The 12,094-nt window shown below is 37.0% G+C and overlaps 1 protein-coding gene across 2 annotated transcripts in view; it reads right to left on the reverse strand.

The window, feature by feature from the left end:
- Nucleotides 1-5,324: 5,324 nt before the first annotated feature.
- Nucleotides 5,325-12,094, reverse strand: part of WASL (WASP like actin nucleation promoting factor) — a 71,760-nt gene continuing 64,990 nt past the window's right edge. Inside the window, exons 11-12 of one of the 2 annotated variants that reach the window (XM_058426313.1) lie at nt 11,614-11,704; nt 5,325-6,762 (exon numbers count right to left, since the gene is read on the reverse strand). In XM_058426313.1, the coding sequence (XP_058282296.1) occupies nt 11,643-11,704 (62 nt within the window). In that variant the 3' untranslated portion in view covers nt 5,325-6,762; nt 11,614-11,642. Of the gene's footprint in view, nt 6,763-8,698; nt 11,705-12,094 lie in introns of those variants that run through there. The other variant, XM_058426316.1, reaches the window with a different exon arrangement.

Genomic DNA, 12,094 nt, shown 5'->3' on the forward strand with positions numbered 1-12,094 from the left:
AGAACAGCGGATTTTCGTGAGACCACAAATTCAGCTGATAGTTCCTCTGAACGTTTTGTCTCAGAGAAGTACCCGGCCGAATGAGGTGTCAGTCTGTCCCTACTGGGGGGGTGCCTCCCAGTTAGGCTGCTCAGGGGTGAGGGACCCACTTTAGGAGGCAGTCTGTCCGTTCTCAGATCTCCAGCTGCGTGCTGGGAGAACCACTACTCTCTTCAAAGCTGTCAGTCAGACAGGGACTTTTAAGTCTGTGGAGGTTCCTGCTGAGTTTTTGTTTGTCTGTGCCCTGCCCCCAGAGGTGGAGCCTACAGAGGCAGGCAGGCCTCCTTGAGCTGTGGTGGGCTCCACCCACTTCGAGCTTCCTGGCTGCTTTGTTTACCTAAGCAAGCCTGGGCAATGGCGGGCGCCCCTCCCCCAGCCTCGCTGCTGCCTTGCAGCTTGATCTCAGACTGCTGTGCTAGCAATCAGCGAGACTCCGTGGGCATAGGACCCTCCGAGCCAGGTGCGGGACACAATCTCCTAGTGTGCCGTTTTCCAGGCCCGTTGGAAAAGCGCAGTATTAGGATGGGACCGACCCGATACTCCAGGTGCCGTCTGTTACCCCTTTCTTTGACTAGGAAAGGGAACTCCCTGACCCCTTGCGCTTCCTGAGTGAGGCAATGCTTCGCCCTGCTTCGGCTCGCACACAGTGCGTTTCACCGACTGTCCTGCACCCACTGTTAGGCACTCCCTAGTGAGATGAAACCGGTACCTCAAGCAGAAATGCAGAAATCACCCGTCTTGTGTGTCGCTGGGGCTGGGAGCTGGAGACCGGAGCTGTTCCTATTCGGCCATCTTGGCTCCACCCCTGAAGTCTTGTCTTGTGTGTAACAAATCACTTGTCTTCAATTTTGCTTTTACATACAAATACTTATTTTCAATGCAAAATTTTTACATTGATCAAAAAAGATTGTGGTTGAGAAATGAGGTTCTAGAGGCAAGACTGGCCCCAAAAGTCTAGGACAGGGCAGGATCTATGCATGGAGGCTAAAGGGCTCCAAGGAGCATGTCACTAAGGAGCTGCCAATGTAGGCATTTCACTCTACCATCTCACTCTAACATTGGCACATTTTAGGGCCAGAGTTCTAAGAATATCTACATTCACTTGTGCTGACCCTCCTCCCTCAAAGACTCCACCCCTTTTCTATGTGAGATCTGGCGGCAGAGGTCAGGCTGTGTAGTCAGGAATTGCTGTGCAGGCTTCAGTTGGGAGGGTGTTTGGGAAAGTCAAGGGTTGACAACTGGAAAATGGAAGTCTGGTTCTCTAAATAAACTATCCAGAGGTGAAATTATAATCTTTAAAACCTTAACTCTTTGAGTTCATTAGACAAATTTGCAATCTAAAGCTGAGGGTTTCATTTAGATATATCTGTTTGTACATTGACAATGCTGCATGAATTTTCAGATGACTAATCACTTGTTCCAGATTGAAACACTGTGTGATTAGCTGTATAGCCTTTAGAACAAGTTAAACAGTTTGTTAGCAACACAACCTTTTTTTAAAGCCATATATTTAGAATGTCTTAAAAATTAGGCATGTTATTGAAATGTATACCAATCTTCTCACATCAAAAACTATAGTCACTAGCACTGCTAAATGTCTCTTTCTCCCTAAATAGAATCTCAGAAGATCCATTAATCACTGTTACATAAACACAAAAACAAATGATCTAAAGTCACTCTCAGATTACAGTTTGCAAGTTGTCCTTCCTGAATTTATCATGAAATAATTCCCTGTCAAGCCGGGGGTGGGTTGGTGGCAGCACCCAGATTAAACCAATACATTCCTGTGAACAAATTATCCAACAAATAGCAGCTCAAAGGGATACTTTACATTGAGGCAAAACTGGAAAAATACAGCTTTTTTTTTTCTTAAATTACATTTAAGGGGAAGAGTCAGAGGAAAAATATATTGATACCTATTTGTGAATGTCTTTCTAGAAGTTATACTTCAATCTTCTGCAGTTCTTGCTTTTTCAACATGTTAGCAATTTAGAGTTGTGGTGACTATGCAAGAAACCAGCAATGGCTGAAAATATCACATTCAACAGGAGCAAAGTAACACCAACTTTTTCTCTAAATCCTGCCAAGAATTTCTGGTGACTCTCTGCAGAGACACTCATAGAAAATTTAGCAGGAATCTTGACCTGTTAGAACTTGCTCGGATAGATTACAATCCTTTTGCCTCAGAAGCTGTCACTAATAAAAGCTGTTTTTAAGAAATACAAACTTTTTTTTTCTTTTAAGCAACAAATCCAAGTTGTTCCTGACCTCCTTAAATTAAAAATCACCATTGGGTTCATTCAGAAATATAAAATAAATATGAAATACTTAAGAAGACACATTGGCAGATTACTCTAAATTCACAAAGAAAACTCTGAGGTAATGCCAAATAAACTGTTGTGTAATCATTTATTAAGCATGTGGGATTACTCAAACATACCAGTTACCTAATCTTTCAAGTGGAAAAAATATTTCATTGGTGGTGAAGTAGGGAATGGGGATCAGGGATGAGCAAACCAGATAAAATATTTTTAAAATTCTATTCATGTACTCCAAAAAATCTGGGGCTGTTCTAATCTTAAAACTTGCCTTAGTGGCTGCTGGTTTAGTTGCATGATTATAATGTATTTTCCTTTCTGTTGCATTTTTTTTTTTTTTAAATCACAGTGTGACTGCATTTTTCTTTGGGTCTTTGCATGTGCATAAGCAGAAAAATCCCAAGTCCTCCACATTTGAAGTAGATATTGGAATAACCATTTTATTTTTGCATCCAGACCATCTCCGGTGTCTTAATGCTACCTGGTAGGCAGGGTACTATAGTGGTGAAGGGTTTGTATTAAGACAGACTTTATTTTGAAGCCCGGCTCTGACATTTATTAGCTACTTAAATTTGTGCAAATTATTTAATCTAAGTTTCATTTGCTTTGGCTGAAATATTGGGATATCTTGCTCATATAAACCATTTCATGTAGCGTGCAACACTTAATAAGTGTTCCAATAAATACTAGTTAGTATTATGAGAATTCTTTTCAACATGATTTTCCTCAAAGGAAAAACATTTTGGTGATGAAGGTCTGGGAGTGGGGTGAGTACAGCCATGGGACTTTTGGAAGCCCCTCTAAATGGCTTCATCACCGTCATGAAATAGTCCAGTTTGAAACTAGGTGAGAGTCCACATACCATCACTTCGTAGAAAGGAGACAGGGCCTGAAGATGCCACCCTCAGGAAGTCAGAGAGCAGTCTACACTGGGAAATGAAACTAAGTGGCTCAATTGCGCCCTCTGGAAACTGTATTTTAGAAAAATACCACTATAGACTGATACACATATTGCCACTGCAAAGTAGGATGAATATTTGAAGGTGTTCTTGTTACTACTAACAAGAAGTCCATGAAAGTTTCACTGTGCACCCATCCTCCAATATCTATTCACTTACAAGTTATAGAACCCATATATGAAAAAGCAAATCCTCCTCTGTGCATTTTATATCCCCCCCCCATTACCCTCTTAATACCTGCACTTGAAAACTAGTACTCATTGCTGTAACGGGGGGACAGAAGGAGGGAATGGCAGAAACTATAAAACAAAATTGCATTGGATAAATTCTCCGAGTTGTAAGCAGAATGAAGGTTATTACCATAATATTCAGAGAAAAAGTAAACCAATGCTTTGAAGAGAAGTAATAACTGAAGACTGAGAAGCAATGCCATAATTCTCTGAAACCTGTTGTTTCTTCTAGTTGCCTGTTCAACATCATGCAGTTTCTATCTTTTGAGATCCTGCAGGGAAAAAAAAATGCCATTGGAAATTTAGGTCTTAAAACCAAACAGTTGAGAAAAACAGTTTTCTACATTTTGACTTTTATATAGCATGATTTATGTTCCTCCATAAGAGAGCCGGAACAGCTCTAGCAAGTTGCCTAATCCCATTGCCAAGGTGCATATTTAGTCAGGCCAGTTCTTCCACAAGAAATAGATATTCGTCTAAGATGCCACCTCCACCTACATTTCTCTGAATAGCATGTTGGACACAGACTTCTGCATGTCCAAAATTCCATGGTTAATGGTCCCTTTTTCTAATTATAAGAGAACAGATGATTTAGCTTTGACAAAATGATTAAAGGATATGTATTTCCTACATCAGTGACTTAAACTCTCATATTTAGAAATAAATTATGCAGCAATTTGATATGAACCATCCTGCATAAAACAGCCTGTAGTCACCAAATCTTCCAACTAGCCTGTTTTCACCACTGAACCATTATCAGTCTTGTGGGTAACAATTACAAATATAAATCTCCTCCTTACCCTTTTGTTTTGCCAACATTTTCCCATTAGATTAGATGCTGAGTGCAGTCACGTAAACCTCCCAAGAATCATGACCTATGGATAAAAAGCTATTTCTCGACCTAAATGGAGTCAGCCACAGAATAATTTATGCACTAGTTCCTTCTCCTTGTACTTAGCAAGTTGTTTTAAATTTCCACAGGTCATGGTGGTTCTATAAATATTTTATATACATCAATATACATAAATGTTCTTGCCCATGCATACTAAGGCAATCTCTAAATAACATCAAGTAGCTCCAAGACTAGCCTCTCCAGTGACCTGCTAACGCAGGCTTTGTGTTTTGCACGTTTGGAAGTGGCCTGAGCTGTTGGTACACACACACAACCAGTGTATCTCTCCAATACTGTGTCAAACTTTTCCAGCTGTCCTTTACTTCTCCACCAATGCATGCCTTTTTGCCATTCTTTCACAATTGGTCATGTGCACAATTTCTATCCCAAATCCTACTGTGTCAAGGGAACTTAATAAACTATAAAAACTTGCTAAGGAAGTGACAGAAGAAAAAAAATTAGCCTGATTTCTCAATGGGACTTAGCATTATATGGTCACATGAATTTCCTGTATGACCCCGATCTTAGAGATGTATTAGTACACAGAGAGATTTGTTTTATTCTGGGGTCTCTTTCCAACTTACAGTAATGATAATCATTTGTTTGTTTCAGTATAGGACATTAGAGTAATACTTGCATTCAAGTGCATTTATCCATTGGCTTTGAAAACAAATCATACTTCTGGAAATTTCTGAAGACTCAGGAATATTAATTAGCAGAACATCTCCTTACATTTCTGTTCTTTATTCCTTTAGTCACCATTTCCTATTAATATTTAAGAAACTTGTATATTTAAAAGCTTCCTGGGGAAAACCTTCAGAAAAAATTCCTTTACAGTTTTACAATGCCTATCTCTACCCTCAATTTTGTGGAAAATCTTACCAATGTGAAGATAGAGCGATAGTTTTTCACAAGTTGAAAGATACCCCAAAGTTTACTATGTCAAGCAGTTCATAAGTAGGATCATTACCACAATCCTAATATCACAAGGCAAGACCAAGATACAAAGATAAGGCTACACTGAAGTGTTAACCTGCCATGCAGTGGAAAGGGCAACTACATTTCTTTTTTCTGTGCATATAAGTTACCCTATCTTTTCCAACAACCTTTCAAATACCATTTAACAGTAGTACATAATTAGTGAAGTAGGCTTTGCAAAGTCTTTACAGAATCAAAACTGAACTCAAATGCACAATCTGTTTTTCCTAAGCTGGTTGAATGATCTTGGTTAGTATGACTTAGACAATTTGGAAACAAACAAAAACCATGAAACATACCGTGATTCCCATAACGAATCAGTTTTTCCGCTGTTTTGAGTTTTCGGAAAACAAAGTGATGAAAGTGCTAAAGCGAATAGGGTGCTAAAGGGCTCATGTAGTGTGTGCAGACTACCTCTCTTCGCACAGTCTAACTGGCCTAAACCGTGTCAAGTTAATGCAGTATGTTGGCTACAGAACTTTTGCGCACTGATGCAGATCTCAAACAACCATCTGGCTCAGAATCTACTTGAACTTCCTAAACATCTCTGGGCAGCAAGTCCATTATAAGCACGTTCTATAGCATCCAGATATTCAACCATGGCCAAAGCAAGGCCTCTTAAATTGAATCATAAGGTCCATTTACTGGTGGGTTGGAAAGAATGTGGTTGAAATACTAGGGTTATGCTTGTATCTACAGCAAAGTTCAGAAAACTTAAAAAAAAACAAAAAAAAAAACAAAAAAAAAACCTTACACTTGAATGGTCAGGTGTAGTTTTGAGCTTTAGCTAACACAATTAAGGAAAAGTTTGGCCCTTATGCATTCACATCCTTGCTCAATAAACAAAACACAAATATGATCTCCTCCTCCAGAACTAGTTTTCGTCTCTCAAAATGGAGATTCAAATGCATTTCTTAATTCTACTTGCTGAGCATTCCCCTGATCACCACAATATGCTTACAAACACAAACTCTCCTTTCTGTTCTCTGCCTCCTTAGATTCCCACCCTGGCTAAAAAAAAAAAAAAAAATTAGGTCAGTCGCTGATTTAAGGAGCTAAATTATACTTGCCTTTAAGACAACTATAGAACTGAGACATGAACAGCTTTGTTTTCCCATAGTTAACCGGACATGATAATGCCTTTTCATTTGTTTCTTGTATTTGTTCCACAAATATGAGATCCACATTTTATTTTCCTGCCTCTTTTCCAGTAAGGTTGAAATACATGCAACCAAGTTAGGATCTCCCTCTCTCTCATCAATAATAAAGCCAGGAAGTTGGATTTGAAGCATTGTTTGTCCTTGTGGTCCTTGGAAGAACTCCCGGTCTTTACATTGACAGTGCAGCTGTTGATCAAAATTATTCAGAAAATTAATAATTCTTAAACTAATTTTCTATCAGACAAGTTGACTGTAGACTTATGAAATACTTATGTCTAAGTAAAAACAATGCCTATAGTTTCTGCAAGAAACTAACAAAAATAATTTGGTTGTAGAAAGAAAAGCTCAACCTCATTTGAACTCTGTACTAGATGACAGAAGTGCCCTGTGATGACCAAATGCTTGGGCAATGTAGGATGACTGCTGCCAATGAGCCAAAATACAATCACATGCATCAGAGTTACAGGCTGGCTCCTCAAAGCAAGCCAGCTTTTCTGGTTAGAGATGGACACAGGATGTTGGCGGCGTCTATCAACATCCAGATGATATGATAAAGGGTGACATTTGTAGCCAGAAACAAACTAAATCTGCGTTTATTCTTAAGAAAAGAGAAAGGCATACAATAGGATTATGGTGCATGAGAAACAGCAGCTGAACTAGTCAGATCTGGCTTCTAGTAGATACTTTAATTAACCTTGGGCAAGCCCCACAAGCACTGTGAATATGAACACCCTCACCTGCAAAATTAGAGAACAGGCTTGGTGGTGTCCACATGCCTCTGTTCTCATATAATTCAATGGTCTTCAAACGTCTTTCATTTATGAAATAAGTATGTTAGATTTAAATGATGTAAATGTGGGTGGGGACCTATCCTATCCACTGTTGTATCTTAATGTCCACCACACATTTAGTTCATAATATGATGATATTGATGTTAAAAAATCCTTAAAATTAGGCCTTGATGAAAATCTTCACACATCTAGCAATAGCTAAGACAAGACAAAATTTAGGTCATGAACTGCTAAGCAATTCAAGACAGAAAATAGTGTTTTGTTCAAGTTCTATAATGCAATCTGATACTGCTGAAATTGAACTTGCTGTTAAATAGAAACTTTTTTTAAAAAAAATCCTAAGGTAGACTTTTTGTGGTTGTTAATTTAGGGACTACTTCAAGTTTACTAGAAATGCCCCAATACACAAACATCTGATTAGACTGAAACCACCTATAAACTACAATCTGTTATGTTTTACTCAAAATAATTGTGTGCTACTCTTATCTTGACTTGTCAATCTTGATGGTGTGCATGGCCAATTTGGAGTCACACTGGACTTGTTTAATAGTAAACACTGTATCAACAGTTAGCACAATCTGTGATGCTTTTCTTTTTTTGGAAAAACCTATGGCAGATGCATCCAGAGACAAATTTTTCAATAGGCTCCTCATGGCAATGGAGGATGCCACGTATCACATACAGAAGTAAAGGCGGTAGCTGCAAAGCATGTTCTCTAACATATTCATAACAGTGTACTATACCTTTCCCAGAGGCTTCCTTAGAAAGCAAGGTTTTTGTTTTTTTTCAATCCATGAATAAATGATCAAGAGAATAAAGAATGCTGTGTTTTGGAGGTGAGATGTGACAATGTCAATAAATGTGGAAGGTAAAATTTCCCAACTTTTCCATACAGGCTTTTCTATTGTACTATAAATAAGCCCTATCTCTATACTTGTCCTTTAGGACCTCCGTTTCTAAAACAAGAGTTATCTCGGGAATCCCCTCTGTTGATTAGATAAAAATGATGTGACAGAAACAATTCTTAGGCATATTTCACTTCTCTTTAAAAAATTCTTTTAAAGGTCTAATATATTCTTATGTTCACATTTGTACAACAGAAACAACTTTTTAATAGAACGTATTACTCTTGAAATGGTTAAATTTGGCCAAAGCTCTTAAAAAGGAATTTTGTAGCATCCTACACTCTGAATTCCGCAACTCAGTTTAGTCTTCAGACACCCACTTGTGCCAGGGTCAGTGAAACAGAAAATTCTATTTATCAAAAACAGTTTCCCGTTTAAAACAAGCACCCTCTTTGATATCATTTATTAAAAGCTACTTATGTCCCATACAAACTGCTATATTTGGCATTTATTGAAACTACCAATAAACTCCAATATCATTCTGATTCAGAAAACTTCAACATTTCTGCTATGTGGAAGAGTTCCAAACAATTTGACCTTGCAATGTCAATGCTCTGTAAACGACAGCAGTGGCTTCTAGGGGAGCTGCTGAGCAGCTGTCATGTTTCCCAACAGAACAGGGTGTAACATTCTTCTGCTCACCATGTTTATTTAATGGCACACTCTTAACTCTCAGGGCACGCAGTCTGCTGAAAACATCAACCATTAACATTGATCGCTCTGTGCCCTTCGCCATACAGTTTAAAAATTTTAAACCTATTTTACTCTCTTAACAATAAACAAATGAAACACATTATTTTATACTATTTGGGTCAAATTAATTTTATTATGCTCCATGATGAATTGCCACCAGTGCAACATCCTATTCACTATACATTTCAAAAAAAGAATTCACATACTAAACAAAATTTCAGTTGTTTGAAAATGAAATGATTGAAAGTCTTTATGAATCTCATACATACAATATGTGGCTAGCTGAAATTGTCTATCACGTAGCATTTAGATATAAAAAGCCTCATGCTAGTTTGTTAAATGCAAAGGCTACCAGACGACCACTTAGCTGGAGAATATACGGAAGGCTTTCAGACAACGCACAGGTATAGTGCTGCTCACGGTGCAGGATGGTAGAGGACTGAAACATGCAACCTTACACCTTACTTGGTAAAGCAGATTTAGTCTTCATGCCTGGACTGAACTCCACAGCTGCTGTGTGTTTCAACAAATAGTAATTTAGACTTTTTGCAACAACAACCAATGTCTTTTTTTCTTTAAGAAAAAAAGAATAAACCAATTACCTTTGGCAAATTATATATCCATTTTACATGTTTAAAACTGTGCTTTGAACTCGAAGAATGGGTACTCTCTGCTGAGAGAAGTTCCTGATAAATATATATTATACCAAAGTCAGCTGGAAAATCTAGAATTTCTTGGCCAAAAGTTAAGAGGGATCTTAAATTGGCATTACCTTGAAGACATTTCTAGGAAATTAAAAATTTTTATATTGTCAAAAAGAAAAAAATTTTCAATTAACATTACTTAAAATAATTATAATGTCCCATTTAACTTTTGTACAAACTCCTGATTTTATTGGTTAGTAGTTGTCCAGCCTCATCTGCACCAGATTGACTGAGCTCAAGCCACAATAAAAATGATAGTAAGTAGAAAAAGGTTTCTAGCAGCAGAGGGCACTGTTGTTGCAAGAAACAAAAAGTCTAGACTCTTTCCCATGTGCTTAAATTACTCTTGCAAGAAAGATAACATTCTTTGAATAACTTAAGTATTTTACTGCACCACTTACTGCTTTCAGCAACAAAACCTTTTAAATTATTTCTTATGATAACTAGATGCATGATCACTAGAGATTATGTAATAAATGGTTAAATTCAAGCCACATCTTGCAGGTCCAGCCTGTCAAGATCTGCCAATACGAGATTTTGGTCGGTACAATTCTAGATAGCGTAATTTTTAGTTGGATATTGTGACTATAGTAATGAAATACATTTGGAACTACATTATGCATATGACTCAATGTGAGAAAAATATGTCTGTATTTAAATCAGATAATTTTCTACCTAAAATTTAAAGTAGGTAGGTATGATAATTAGCATTATAAATATGAAACAACCACCTTTAGGCAGATTAGTGTACTGTAGAGAGGCAAAGAAACCCTAATTTTAACACACCATTTAGTATGCATAACAAATGTGCAGGTTGTAAAGTTTTATCTTTAAAAAAAAAAAATCTATCATTCAGTTATGTGTTCCAAGAAATTTGACATTGGGACCACCAATCTTTTAAAAAAAATGTAACCCTTCACATGCTATTTGACAAAAACCCTCAAAAGTTATCCAAATCAATGCATGTTCGGTTCCGTGTCTCAGCGCATACCTTTGCCAACTCGATTACATTTTTATGGTTGGTATTTCAGAACACCTCAATCCACACAAAGTGCAAAATAAAAATCCTAAAATTCTACAGTATTTTAATACTATTCTGATTTGTATAGTTTTTTTAACCAAATATTGGAGTTACCATAATATTACTTCAGTTCATGTAGAATGAAAACTACTCCCTAAATCCCCGAAACTCCAACTTAAATTTTGTTTCAGAGTAATACCAAAAAAATTTTCAAAAGTTTTGCTAAAAAGAGCCTGTCACATTTGCTACAGCATAAAAATAACCTCAGTCAATAACAAGTATGTAAGGGCTCCTTATGATCCCAGTCTGCAAATACCACTGCTATACCAATAACAGGCAGTATTACTGTAAGAGGTGTGTTACTCGTCTTCCCCACTAGTATCTCTGTAGTGATTTTATGTAGAGCATATTGCTAAAATTTGAGAAACTGCATCGGGTGTAGTGATGTCTACAGAACTGTGCAATGTATCAGCTTCAACATTCATATGTAGCATTGTATTCAAAATAAAGGGGCTAAAGAAACTAAGGTTTGCATCACTTAAAAAAGAATGTAGTGCTATACTAGATTTCTTTTTAAGAAAATTTAGGTACAGAAAAAGTAGGGTATGAAAATAGTGTTTTCCTTCTGGCATTATAAGTAAATTACATTAAGGTTTTTGTCAGTCTCACATATAGTATTTAAACTCCCTTGTTGATGGAATGAAAAATATTCACAAATCAAGTGAGCATCCTGGTGTAAACTTGCACACAATAACAGGGAGTAGCTTTGTAGAGGATTACGACAAACCTTTACAGATTAAATGAGGTATTGCACAGATTAAAAAAAAGCAAAAAAGGCAACAAAAATATACAGCAAATTGGTAGAACATTTACATGATAATTTTACAGAATCCACAGACAGAAAGTAGTGTTTAGTATTTCACCTTAAAAATATATATATATAATATATAGATCAGTCTTCCCACTCATCATCATCCTCAAAATCTTCTTCATCATCTTCATCTTCATCTTCATCTACAAGAAAATCATCAAGACAATTAAAACATACGTATAAATAAAATGACATTACATAATTCTTCGGTGGTTTCTCCAATTATTTAACTCCTGAAACACAGATAATGTGACTCCCAGAAGAATCTAGTTACTAAAACAGTTTAAAGTGAATCTAAAGAAATATATTTATAGAGTATGATAGTAAACTAAAGATTAAAACAGGGTTCAGAAGACAATGGTTCTAGTTCCTTAATATCTATGTGACAAATTTCAACCTGTTAATGTATAAAATCACATCTGGGTTGACCTTTCTGTCACAAATCCAACTGCCTTCTTGTACTCTTCATATGGATTCTCAAACTCAAAACTTCTATTTCCTTCCCATCTTCTTTTCCTGCTCCATCCTGGTCT

The sequence above is a fragment of the Hylobates moloch genome, unplaced genomic scaffold, assembly GCF_009828535.3.
Source record: "Hylobates moloch isolate HMO894 unplaced genomic scaffold, HMol_V3 SCAFFOLD_1, whole genome shotgun sequence".
NCBI lineage: Eukaryota > Metazoa > Chordata > Mammalia > Primates > Hylobatidae > Hylobates > Hylobates moloch.